Genomic DNA, 14,545 nt, shown 5'->3' with positions numbered 1-14,545 from the left:
TTTTATGCAGGTTCATTAACTTTTCTAAAAAAATATTTTCTTGTTAATAAGTCCACAAAAGATTAAAAACATAGGTCAGAAGTCCAATTTTTTAAAAATGTTTAAGCTGGCAAGACACTTGGGAACGTGTAACAGTGAACGTGTTAATACATGAGCTCAAAGAAAAATGGGATGCTAGCAGGTCAGCTTTATCCTTGGCTGAAGTGGCAACAGAACCATCTGGTTTGGAGAGAGGTGGGAGCAGAGATGGACAAAAGTTGCAGGCCAATAACTTTCTATCAAGAGACCAGAATGCTTGGCACCATTAGGGCAAGAAGCAAGTTTTCTACTCTTAGCCTGTTCAAACTCTAGTTTAGACTGATTAATAACAGCTTTACAATTGTTGCGAGCTTTGGTGTAGGCAGAAAATGAAACTGAAGAATTAGAAACAAGCCAATTACGATATGCAACATTCTTCTCTTGGACAGCCTTAGCACATTTATTGGAAAACCAAGGTTTAGATAAAGGACGAGATTTTAAAGTGGAGTGTGGAATAAAGGATTCCATTCCTGCAAGAATAATTTCACTGACAAGATCTGAGCAAACGATGACATCAGAAGTTTTGAAACAGTAATCCGACCAAGGAAAAGAAGAAAAGAAGTTTCGCAGGTCATCCCATTTTGCATTCTTGTAATGCCAAACAATACGAGGTTGGGAATAGCCATGAGATAAAGGTTCCATTGGAGAAGAGACAATCACCAAGTTGTGATCTGAAGTGACTAAAGGACCTCTCACTTCAACCGTGTACTTAGAAGGGTTGTTTGTGGGAAAAAGATCAAGCGTATTGGCTGTACGGTTAGGATTGTCCGGTATTCTTGTAGGTAAATGAACACTCTGTGCTAGGTCATTAGTAATTGCAAAAGCCTCAGCAATCTGGACCTGCTGGGTCGGTGTGACTAGAAAACGGAAGTCAGCTGGAGTTGTGAACATTAAAATCACCAAGGAAAATTACCTCACTGTTAGGAAAGTTGGACTGGAGAAAGTCAAGTTGCAAAGAGAGGAAGTCAAAGAGCTCCATGTGATTAGTGGAGTTGGGAGAATGGTAGAGACAACAGATGAATTTGACACAATGAAGTAGAGAGATTTTAAGCCAGAGAAGATCAAAGAGAGGAGATTCCAAATTGCCAAGTCTCTGACAGGGAATATCAGAACGGACATATGCACAAGTACCACCTCTGAGGCGAAAGGAATCATACAGGGAATAATTTGGGCATCTGAGATGAGCAGTAGTTGAATCAACCGATAACTGAGATCCTGTCAGAAAAAGTACATGGGGTTTGGCAGACTGCAAGTGGAAATGGACATCGTTGAGATTAGAATTGAGACCACGTATATTTGTGAAACGAATTAGGAAGTCCTTGGGAGGTTAGATCTTTTCGCAGATAAGCTTGCTATTAGTCTGACAATTCATGGTGTATTCAATAGTAAGGAAAAGTGGGTGGGACATGCTGTATGAAGTAATGAAATTTTTGGATATGGCGTACATGTGGTAAGAATATACCCAGATCCTTGACATAACGTGGCTTCGACAATGCTCCCCGCATACACACTGCTCGGACTCCCTCCAGTCACTATCTGGCAGAGTAGAGGTAGCAAGATTATACACTAGCTGATCTAGAAGCCTCCTAGAGAGTTACTAATAGGTTCGGTCCGGTGTACTAACTAGCGGCCGGCCTGCGAACACAAGTCCAATGTCGACAAATATCTTCTTTCGTCTTCTCAACCTCCAACCCAAGCACGGTACTAAGTACTATAGGTTCTAATACCTCTCGTGTTTGGGGTTCACATAAAAAAAAAAAAAAAAAAAAAACACATGGTAAGAATATACCCAGATCCTTGACATAACGTGGCCTCGACAATGTTCCCCACATACACACTACTCAGACTCTCTCCAGTCACTATCTGGCAGAGTAGAGGTAGCAAGATTATACACTAGCTGATCCAGAAGCCTCCTAGAGAGTTACCAATAGGTTCGGTCCGGTGTACTAACTAGTGGCCGGCCTGCGAACACCGTTTTAGAGCTGTACCCTCGAAATGTAAGGAATATTGGATCTCGCCACGATGTTCAACATAACCTCAAGTCACCAATCATACTGCACGATGGAAGAGATAGGGAAGGGTTGACTGGAACTTAGCTCTAGAGACTAAACATGGGTTCCACCACTTCAAGCCTCCAATAAGCAAAGTGGTGGTAGTGCACCAATTGATGAGAGTCATCTACCACCTAGTACTGCCTGGTAACATAGAGGGGCGGCAGTCCTCCATGTGGTGTGGGTGCCACACCTCGACCCCTGCTTACGTTGGTTCACACTTGGGTGGTCACCCACCATGTACTTGTGCATGGAGGTTATACCCAGGATTACTAACAGTCCTACCATCGTGAAGGTGCAAGCAGAGGATTTGGCTGTCACAGACCGTTCGGACTTTGCTGGAATTGGGTCCACTTGACTTGAGTGTCACCTGAATATCAGTTCCATCAGCATTTTAGACTTCCAGGTAGCAAGTACAACTTGCTAATCTTTACCCTTGACAGAGAATGTCTGTGACAACACTCAAGGACGAAACTAAATGTACTTCTTGTATTTCTATACCTAAAAACCTCTTCACAGGTAAATGTAGATGCAAAATATTCATACAATTGTCAGCAACATGAAGATGATCATCAACAGTTATGCTAATCATATCTAGGGCATCAATGTGGTTCATCCTTTTTCTTCTAATGTTAATAAACATAAGCAAAGAATTCTTTGCTACTTTTCTTTGCATTCTTGGACAAAGACTTCTCATAATCTGCCTTAGTTTGCCTAACCTCCTTAGTGGTTATGCAAGCTAAGGCAGATTATAACTTGATCACAGATTAGCTTGTACTTATCACAGATTTCTGTGTTTCCTGATAATTATAATCATTCCATGCATAAAACTCCTTTGACATCCATTTAGTGTTTTAGGTCCAAACCTGGAACACTATCTCTTAGTTGGTATAAAAAGCTTAATAGCTTCTATGATTACTTTCCTGAATGCTTTCCATACAGAATTTACAGTTGGTAACACATCAGTTGGTCCCAGTAAAAGGAATTTAAAAACTGTCTAAGGCCACTGTGATCACCTTTAGGGATGCAAAATCCCTCCCTTTACCCTTGACAGTAGTTATATCTCTAAACAAATTCTACAGTAATATATTATGATTACTGCTGCCTAGTGGTTTCTTTACTTGGATATTTTTAACACATGAAGAGTCACTGCTGATAATCAGATTAATAAGAGTTCTGCTTGATCATTCGATGCTTCCCTAACTTCCTGGTGTAGAAAACAATGATTCAATAAATTCAGAAAAGTCTTTCTACTGTGAGTAACCCACCCACAAATTCCAATCAATACCTGAAAAGTTAAAATCCCCATTATAAGACATAGATTTATGGGGCTACTCAATTTGTCTGTATAGTAGTTCATTACATTAGAGGTACAGGCAAAAGTAATTGATCTTGTTTTCCATGATTCTTTACAAAGATAATGATGCATCAGTGATAACATCAACGGAAGTAATGTAACTGGTCCCACCATCCACTGTGGCATGTGATAACATAGGCGGTGACGTCACTGGCAATCACGTAATCACTGACCATCGCATTATAATTCATACTGTCACCACTGCTGTTGCAAATTGTGTTCCCCCCCCCTGCTACTGGATGGCAACACATGATATTTTCATCAAAAACTTACTTTTATTTTTTGGTGGGATTCAAACTGTGGCCTGTATACGCAATAGCCAGATGCCAAAACCACTGGACTACTGAGACATTTATTTTTCCTGGTGAAAAGCAGTATTACAACATAATTTGAACTTTAATGAACAAATAATGTATTTTTTCTTATTTTATGTTGCAGCCTGTCGGCATTGCTCACAAAACTTCATATCTGACTGCACAATTACTCCCAGGTCTTTTTCATTTTCTACCAACCTAAGTGTAGTACCACACAGTTGGTACATTCCTCTGGGGTTACTTCTACCCATATGCAGTACTTTGCCAATGTTAAAACTTCAGTTGCTACTTCTCAGCCCATCTGCCCAAATTTACTAGATCCTGTTGCAGTAGCACACTGCCATTAGGGTAAGCAGCTTACACTAGATTGCACGAAGTTTTCTTTTAGCCAGCAACTACGAGCAGACTGCCTTTGCAGGTAGTTGAGGCTAACAGTTTGAATAAATTCAAAGGTCGACTGCATAGTTACCTATGTAAAACATATAATTTGTTTTTCTTAACTATTTTTGTGGGTTTTTTTCCAGCTAGTACAGCAAAAGTCTGTGCCTTCCTTGTACTATGTGGCTATTACTATCTCACTTCTGCAACTGACTTCCGTGGATTTGACTAATTTAATCTTTGCATCTTATTTTACTGTTATTTTTTCTCACTTTACAAGAAGTTTTCATTAGCCAAAATTTCTTAATAATTTATGCAGCCACAGATATATGATCTTACAAAAAAATTAAAATATTCAATTTTAATTTTTTTTTGTACAGCAAAAACTAGGGCAAGTTCCTAGTTGTGTTATACAGAAAACCACATGATTTCCAAATCTGTGTTGAAAATTAACATCATAATCTTTATTACTAAGGTGTGTAGGGCAAATGTATATATTCAACTGGCACTCTTATTTCCAAACACTACTTGACCACTCATTCATTACAGTGGATACGTTATTCAGAGGGTGGCATACATTTATTAATCAAAGCCACCAATCATCGGCTAGAGACCAGCAACCTTGAAACAGTTATCACAATGGCATTTTGGACATTTAGGCAAAAGCCAGATTAGCTGTTTGGTGATGCCACTGATATTAATAACACAATAGCCAATGCTATCATTGAAGAAGCAAAATGTCCTCAAAACCAGTAATCAAACAGGTAAGTGTTGAAATATAACCTCACATCCCTTAACACTGAACAATCAACCTTGCAACGTTGTTGATGATAAAAACTGCACCTTCACAAAAAAAAAAAAAATTACAAGAAGGCATATTTTTCAACAGATAAATATATTTTGTCTGTTGAAAAATATGTATTTGACAAAATAAATATTTTGTCAAATACAAATATATTTCTCTTTCTCTCTCTCTCTCTCTCTCTCAGGGTAACTCGGGAATTTTTTTTGGCTGGTGCAGCATAAGCCTCAGGCTTCCTTGCACCATATAGCTAATATTAATAATAATATATTTCAAAAGTCAAATATACTGACCAAATAATAACTGCTACGACAAAGAAGAGGAGCCAAAACACACTAATTACAAAACAAACTACAAACTCTCTGGAAGCAGATGCAACAATAACAGCAGTAGGAGTTTGTACCATTAAGTTCTGAGAAACTGAGGATACATGCCAAACCTTTCTATTTAGTTCCTTTGAACTTGGAAACTCCGAATTAGCATTCTTAAACTGAAATTAATATAGAACAAGCACACGTCTGTTCTTAGGTGGCAAATCATTTTGAATTTTAATTTTTTTCATCAGCTTAAAATTTGCAAAACAGTCAAAAACTATAGCCGTCCTGTCAACATCAAAACATTTGATCACTTTATATATATACAGGGTGTCTCAAAAATATTGGTACAAACGTTTAGGGGAGGTAGGTAACATCTAAAGGAATGTGAATCGCATAGGAACCCATGACCGGAAACGACAAGAGAAAGTAGTAGCAGAGGCACAAGAAGCAGAAATGACACAAGACAGTAATTAGTGGCAAACATTTATTTGACATAATATTAACAATGCAGTACGAGATGGATGCATTTCATGATGTTACAACAGATGCTCGAAGGTTCCACCGTGAGACGCGATGCATACGTGACACCGAAGCAGCATGGATTGGTGGACACAGTCGAACACACCTGGAGTTTCTTTGACGGTAGCAGCAGCGCAGACGAGATCCATTTCCGTCTTCACAGGCGATTCATACACGATAGATTTGAGGGCCCCCTACAGAAAGAAATCAAGGCTCGATAAATCAGGTGAGCGTGGGGGCCAGGCAACGGGTCCACCACGGCCAATCCATCGATGCCCAAAACGCTTGTTCAAATGGTCACGAACACACCTTCCATAACGGGCAGGCGCCCCGTCACGTTGAAACCAAATGTTGCGTCTCACATTTGCTGGAACATCGTCAAGTAACCCTGGTAGAACTTGTTCAAGAAAGATCCGATATTTAGCGGAGTTCATGCGGAATGGTAACAGGTATGGGCCGACTAAGCAGTCACCGACCATACCTGCCCACACATTTATTACGAAGCGATGTTGTGCCGAATGGGGGTGCACACTGTGTGGGCCCTCTGCTAATTCATACACTAGGTGCATGTCTGCCAGCTCATAGTTCGTATATCAATGCATGCTCTTCGTGCAGCGACTACTGCTTTGAATGAGTAAACCAGAAATTTTCCCTCTCGCAAACTGATGAACAGCGTCGTGTACCAACTTATGGTGACGTTTCCAGTTATGGGTTCCTATGCGATTCACATTCCTTTAGATCAGGGGTGGGCAACAGCCGGCCCGTGACAATGTTGAATCCGGCCCCCTCGGTAAATGCATAAATATAGAAAATCCATACCTGACTACACTCGCCGCAAACGTTCAGCTTAATTTGGTTCAATCGGGAATCGCGGCCAGTACAACAGTAACCAAGTGATTCTACGCAGCGTCAAAGAGTTATTTCCTAATTATTATTGTAGCATCGATCGAACGAAGGTCCTTTGGGTTTGACTTCTTATTGAAAAAAATAATATTGGTGCGAGATATTTTATGTTTTATGCCTTTTCTAATTATTACAATTTTTAATTTAATATAATTTATAGCCCATAAAATGAGCCAATTAAAAAAAAAAGAAAAATTGATGCCGAATGCCGCATTTTCAATGATAATTGGACATTCAGATTTTTTTTTAAAAATACATTAATAATTTGGTAATTCAAGTAATATAACATTTTTTAGGTTCTGATTGTTTTTATTAAATCGTTCAATCTATTCCGGCCCACATGATGCGAAAATTTCATTCAGCCCGCATCATGATGCGAAAATTTCATTCGGCCCGCATCATGATACGAAAATTTCATTCGGCCCGCTGACGAAAAAAGTTGCCCACCCCTGCTTTAGATGTTACCTACCTCCCCTAAACGTTTGTACCAATATTTTTGAGACACCCTGTATATATATATTGTGGGTTAAATACTTCATACTTGTATGTGCTATTTACATTCATAATAAATGCAAAAAAATGCTAAGGTCTTAAAATAATTTATTTAATGCAAGCTGAGATCCAGTTAGCATTAGCATTAGTAGAGGTATTTGATGCAAGAAAGCAAGTTTATGCAGCATCAGCCAAAAAAAAAAAAAAAAAAAAAAACCACTTCCACTTCACCCCTCTGTTCGTTCGAAATACCTGTCCTGCTGAGCCTTAAACTTATTTAGGCTATCAACTTCCACAACAAGGGATGGAAGTCTGTTCTACCAACCAACCACCCGCTGGCTAAAGGCAAATTTCCACACGTCTATCCTACATCTGTCTTTCCTCAATTTGAATTTATGCCCTCTCAGGTGATTATTCTGAGCAAGAGGAAGAATCCCATCAGCATTGAGCATGCTCAAACCATTCAAGGCTTTATACACCTCGATCAGATCACCTCACTGGTACCTAGTCTCCAGACACTGTAATTTGCAAAACTTAAGCCTTTCTTCGTAAGAGCACCCGTTTGTTCCATTCACTAATCTTGTTGCCCTTCTCTGTACTTGTTCCAGCAGCTCTACATCCTTTTTGAAATGAGACCTGCAGACCTACTACACACAATGTCCTATGGTCTATACATGATATACAAAACAATAAAAAATAAAAATTATTCCGAACATCAACAAAACAAACTAACAGTCTTGTATACATGATAAAACTATTATAACTTGAACAAAGCTTCACTATTCAAGACCTACAAATTTTAACAGCACAAACCAATAATTTAGTGACGCTGGTGGAACCAAGGTGACACGCTTAGTGACACTAATGGAGCCGAAAATACCTATTTAGTAAATATGCCATTTAGCAAAAAATGCCCAAATGAATACAAAAGTCAATAATAATTAAAACCAAATTCCTGTTAAATTCAAAACAATGTACTATATGAGAATCTCAACAAACATGAAATCCTTAAAACATTCTCAATTACACAGCTAGGAAGTACACTCAGAAGCTTGAATGTGCATTGAAGTATCTATCACAGAGCAAATAGCTGGACTTCTTTTAACTGTATAAGAATAATACCATTTATCACTGGTTGGTGATTGATAGGGGACAGATAACTGCAGGAGAAAAATACAGAATGAAAGATGAAATGGGATGATGTCAAACTCACTCTCATATATTCTAATACAGTGAAAAGTTGAAACCAAAGTGGAATAAAAGAAAATAGAAGGAAACTATTTTCTTTCATTACCTTTCACTATATGCTTTCTAAGCTATTAGAGCATTCAAAGTGAAGAAAGCATATCACATAGCCGAAAATTTCTCCTTTTTTCACATGCCAGTTTGTTCTCTCCACTCCAAACAACTTCCTTAAGCAACTTCCCTCTAGTGGCAAATCTTTCCTTATGTACTTAAACTCAATTTTACTTAGTATCTTCCCTCTCTGGTAAAGGATACTCTGAAAACCATGTCCAGACTTTATAGTCATTTGCTGTTGGTGGGGTTCTTAAGGTCTTTATATAACTCGTGTTTTTTTTTTGATATTAGAACTGGTTATGTTAAATATTTTCAAATTAACTATTTTTGAATTTTCTGTTCATTTTGTTTAATCATTTGTAAATTCCCAGCTGAAATATACTGCAATAGGTCTTCAATAAACAGGTATTTTCAGTTTGCCAAGTTATAATAAGTTATAAGTGACTGTTAAAGTTAGCAGGTCTCAAACAGTGAAACTTTGCTTGCATTTCAGTAATAATTTACATTCACTTGATATAAATAACATATTTTTATTTTAAGACTTACTTGTTTTTGGGATGCTAAGACTGCCGAACGCAAAAGAGCAAGTTCACTTTCCTACAATAAAAGAAATTCTTTTAGATATGACTAACCTCATAGATAATAGCTTAAATTTTTAACATCATTCAAATTTTAAAGAATATTACTCAGTGCTAATTGATATCTGTGTAATAAACTATATTCACTCCTAAATATTATCTCCTACTGTTCATGACACTGATGTAAGTATTTAAAGTTCAAATCTAAGTTTGCTATAATACAAAGGTGGTCAAGAGCAGTTAACAACAATAATCAGAACATGCTTCTTCTACAAGATCTAGATAAATTATTTGGATGGGCTGAAATAAGGCAATTGAGGTAAAAATATTGGTAAATTCAAAGTCTTGTATTTAGGTTGCAGTAATCATAGGATAATGGTATCACAGAACAGTACAAACTCAAGGTAGCTGATAATGAAAAAGACATAATTATACAGTTCACATACTCTAAGCATTCTGAACACTATTAGACAAGTTGTAAAGTTGGCTAATGGGATTCTAGCAATATACAGGAGCTTTACCAGTGAAACAAAAAGGTAATTATTCTATTGTATGAAGAAATGAATGGGTCACATTTTGAATGTTAGATACCAGCATGAGAGGTCACGAGAGTGTAGAGACACGTGCACATCGCTCCTAATTATTTGAATAATTCTGCGGTGGATTAAGTCATACCATCATCTTCTTCTTGTGGAGCAATTGTTGAGTTTCTTTTTTGATTTTTTTTAGAGCTGGGTTGTTGATACATCACTGTTCGTTTCTATCACTATTGTCAATCTTAATCGACACCACAGATGCTGCTTTAGAGAGACAGCTATTCTCTGGTCATCGTGGTGTCTTTCCAGCATGCCTTTGATTAGATTTGCCCTTCCTGCAGGTACAGGCCGTGACCTACCTTCTGCTTGTCATTTTAAAGTGGCAATGTTTTTATAAGAATGCTCAAAACAATACTTACTGGGGAAGGGAGTCCCTTCTTGTGTGCTTTCAGGATTCAGACATCCCTGTCAGTGACTGCTGCTTGTTATTTCATTACTTTGCTGGTTTTTGTAACACTGAACATTTCTTCATATTACTCTATGGAGATAGTGAACTTCTTTCTGAATGCCCGTTTCGTAATTTAATGGTCACCACATCATACTGAACACCTCCGGAAACCTTTTTAAGTGTTTCCCACCTTTCCTTGGATGGCTGTTTTCTCAGCTCACACTTGGAGGAAAATGTGATTCTCATTTATCGCTGGATTAGTCTTGGTGAGGTGGATAGACCTGAGAGTGCTGTCTCGTGTGAGGACTTTTGCACCTCCCCTTTTATAGGAAACATGTCCAACCAAGAGAATAAAAGAAGCTCCCCGATCAAGGTCATCTCAAGTGTTATAAGACAGGCCAATAGATCGTCTGCTGATCTGATGAACTGTGCTCAGGGGATAATTTAACCCCCCAACCCCCAAGGAAAAAACTTAACTTATGCAGCCCACATTTCAAAGCACTTCGACAGCTAGTGACAACGAACAGATTCCACTTGACAGAAATCCCTGTGTCTCCTCTGATGTGGACCAGCCTGATGATCCACATGACGAGGGCTTCCCTGGCCCCCACTCTGTTAAGATCCCAAAGACACTTAAGAAGATGGAAAATGATGATTTTCACTTGAACACGCAATTACCTGTTGCTTCCATGGATGGTGAGGATGCCCATGAGGTCCCTGTGGGATTCCTGGCTGATTCCCTCATGGATGCTTCAAAGGAAAAACCTAGGATTAGAAAGCCTCTTAGGCATTAGGAAAGCCATTAAGTCCTCCCAAGAAAAAGCTCATGTCCTATATCTCGGGCTGCATACAGAAATGCCATATTTCCACTGCGGTACAGTGCTATTATGGGTGCCAGAGGCATGCTGGTTAAAGACTTCTTGGTCTCCCATGATCTGGTCATCCACAACTTTCCTAGCCAGCCCTCCACACTCTTCGCCTCAACTGGTCAATTAAACATCAATATCACTGTTGCCTCTTCTACCATTGCCAGATACATCTCTAACTGGAGAGTAAATCCACGAGTGATCACCAGGGTCATTACTTTTGACACACATGACCAGCCAACCGGCACTCTGCTGCCTAACGACTCTGTTAGATTCAAAATCAGATCAGCCAACTGGGAAGTCTTCAATTTCACTCTTAAATCTCTCCTCCTGCAGAGCTGGAGAGGCTGTCTGCTTCCTCCAAGGCTGAGCTTATTACCAACATCATCTCAGCAGCCTGCAATGCCTCCATGGCAAAACAGAAAAAGCTTCCCAAGATGTACTCTCTGGTGGTCCCCAAAACTTTCCATGCTCAGGTTAAAGGCTGCCAGACAAAGACTTCAGAGGGCTTGTAGAAGAGGCTCCCCCCCCACAAGCAGGCTGAGCAATATCTGGACCAACTTAAAGCACTAAGAAGTCAATATGCAAATGCCCTATATCATCAGAAACTATCCTTGTGGCGCAACCTCGTCCAGACAGAGGGCAACAAAGATCCCTGGGACCTCGTACATAACATCATCAAGCACAAACTCAGCGCCCAGATATAACCGACACCGTGACACTATGTGCAAGATCTCTGATGAATTGGTCATTGAGGACTATCTCTACCCTAACAATGATGCTCAGTCTCAGATAATTGAAGACAACAATCTCCACACATACTACTGGACAGGAAGAAGACTTCACCAATATGGAGGTTGCTGAAGCCATCAGCAAAATCAAGCTAGCTAAGGTTCCAGGCCTTGACCTGATTAAGGGTGAGGTGGTACAGCAGTTCTGGTCAAATACCGCAAAGTGTCTTATGGATCTGTTTAATTCTTGCCTTCACAAGGGCTGCTTCCCAGAAACCTGGAAGCACATAAACCTCTGATTCACCCCCAAAGTGGCCACCTCCCCAAACCAAACTGCTGCTTACCATCCTATAGCACTTCTTCCAATTCTGGGAAAGGTTCAGGAACAACTTCTTTCCAGACTTTCAACCAGGTACCAGGATAAAGGGCTCTCTTCTACAAACTAATTTAGCTTCAGACCTGGGTGCTCTACAACAGATGCTCTACTACAGCTTAAGCTAAGATAAGGGAAGAATCTAAATTCAAATATGTTCTGGCAATCTTCATTGATTTCAAGGAAGCATTCGACTTGGTCTGGTGGCCTAGCATCATTAGATGGGTAAGACAAACTGATTGCCCACTAGAAATCTACAACAGCCTCATCAATTACTTCGCTGACAGGAAAAACACTATCAAGATCTTCCATAGCATAACCAGATCCATGTCTAGAGGCTGCCCTCAAGGTTCCATCTTAGACCCAGCCATATGAAAAGATGTATGGTGCCGTATAGATCCAGCTGTATGAAAAGGTGTATGGTGCTCGATGAATGGTTCTGCAACTCCTTCCAGCTTACCTCCATGTTTGCATATGCAGATGATCTTGTCATCCTCATCGAGGGTTCCAAATGGGGCATTATCGAGTTGTGGTACCACACAGTTGATAAGTTACTCTGGGATTACTGCTACCCATATGCAGTACCTTGCATTTGTCAATGTTAAACTTGAAAAATTAACTGCCATTCCTCAGCAAATTGACACAATTTTCCTAGGTCTCGTTGCAGTAGCTCACCCTGATTACTATCATTAACCAACCTGCCAACCTTTGTATCATCTGCAAACTTTGACATTATGCCTGATATATCAATATCATTAATATCAATTATTACCTTTTTTTATTTATTAATATCATCAATACCTTCATCAATATCATTAATAAATATTGAAAAAAACAATGGCCCAGCACTGAACCCTGGGGACTCAACTGATAACATTAGTCCACAAAGAATAGTGCCCATTGATAACCACTCTGTCATCTTCCACTTAATCATCCCTTTATCCATAGCAGTAACTTGACCTTAATGCCACACTGCTCCAGTTTATACAGCAGTATTTTATGTAAACAATATCAAAAGTCTTCTGAAATCCAAATATATGATATCAAAATTAATTTTTGTACCCAGTTCCTTGGTCATCATAGTATCCAATCAGATTGGTTAGACAAGACAGCCCCTTAACAAATCCATGCTGTGACTGCAGCACATTTAGATTCTTGTCTAGATGGTCCTGCATTACTTCTTTAACCAGTAACTCCATTATTTTCCCTAGAACAGATGTTAAGCTAACAGGTCTATAATTACTCGTGTCACCTTTTGATCCTTCTTTGTGAACTGGGGATACATTAGCACATCTCCAGTCCATATGGCCATCCCCTGAATCCAAGCTCACAATTATGGTTAGAAGCTTGCATATCTCCTTTGCTGCCTCTTTTAATATGATTGGATAGATCCCATCCATCCCAGGTGCCTTTTTATGTCCATCCTCAACAATTTCTTCTCCACTTTCCTTTCAGTTATCACAAAGTCATCTAGCTCCTCGTTAGAGTTTGATAAATTTCTGGAATCCCCTTCTCTATAGAATTCTTTGTGTGTGAATGTAGATGCAAAATATCTATTCAATTTTACCAGAACCTGAGCAGGGAAATCAACAGTTTACCCATAGACATCAAGTGGCATAATGTGATTCAACCCCTTAATATAATATAGAAGTCTTTACTTAATAATATAGAAGTCTTTACTGTTTTTCTCTGCCAGAGACTTCTCTTAATCTGCCTCAGCTTGCCTAACCTCCTTTGTGACTTAATTACAGACTAATTTATATCTATCATAGGCTTCTGAATCACCTGATAATTTATATGTATCCCACGTACTTTTCTTCTGTGCCACATGTCTCAAAAGTTAATCAGACATCCATTTAACAGGTAACCTTGAACAGTATTTCTTAGTTGGTATGAAAAGCCTAGTAGCTTCCAAGATTAATTCCTTGAATGCTTCCCATTTAGAATTTGCTGTTGGTGGCATCATCAGTTAGTCCCACTACACAGAATTTAAAAACTGTCTGAGACCACTGTAATCGCCTTTATGAAAGGCAAAAGCCTTTCCTTATACCTTTGACAGTAGTTGTCTTTAATTAAATTCCATATTAGTACTCTTTGATTGCTGCTACCCAGTGGGTCCTTTAAACTGCAGATTCTTAATGCATATAGAATCGCTGCTGATAAGCAGATCAAGAGCTTCCTCTTGTTGCCTCTCTAACATGCTGCTGTATAAAAGTCATCCAAGAAATCTACAAAAGTCTTGCTGTGAGTGAATGATAAAGCCACAAATTCTAGTCACCATCTGGAAAGTTAAAATCTCCCATTATATTACATTCTGATTTACTGGTCCACTCTATTTCTCAGTATAGCTGTTTGGTATACTCATCATAGTCATTAGCCTTTAACACAGGTTACCCCTACACTCCTGCTCCCAATTTTGTTTTCTCAGTATATCACACCAAATTGACTCAACATTTGCACTGGTCACTTATGTTGACTGGATGCACCGTCTTAGATTCAATAT

General features: G+C 39.0%; 1 protein-coding gene across 1 annotated transcript in view; it reads right to left on the bottom strand.

Moving 5' to 3' along the window:
• Positions 1-14,545, bottom strand: part of LOC150083731 (uncharacterized) — a 179,705-nt gene that overhangs the window by 142,444 nt on the left and 22,716 nt on the right. Inside the window, exon 2 of the mRNA XM_090377448.1 lies at positions 9,057-9,107. Within this exon, the coding sequence (XP_090233574.1) occupies positions 9,057-9,107 (51 nt within the window). The remainder of the gene's footprint in view (positions 1-9,056; positions 9,108-14,545) is intronic.

Source organism: Mastigoproctus giganteus, chromosome 7 (genome assembly GCF_048544385.1).
Source record: "Mastigoproctus giganteus isolate SK-2022 chromosome 7, ASM4854438v1, whole genome shotgun sequence".
In the NCBI taxonomy this organism is placed as follows: Eukaryota; Metazoa; Arthropoda; class Arachnida; order Uropygi; family Thelyphonidae; genus Mastigoproctus; species Mastigoproctus giganteus.
The sequence above is the reverse complement of the archived record's forward strand: the minus strand, read 5'-3'. Positions and strand labels throughout refer to the sequence as shown.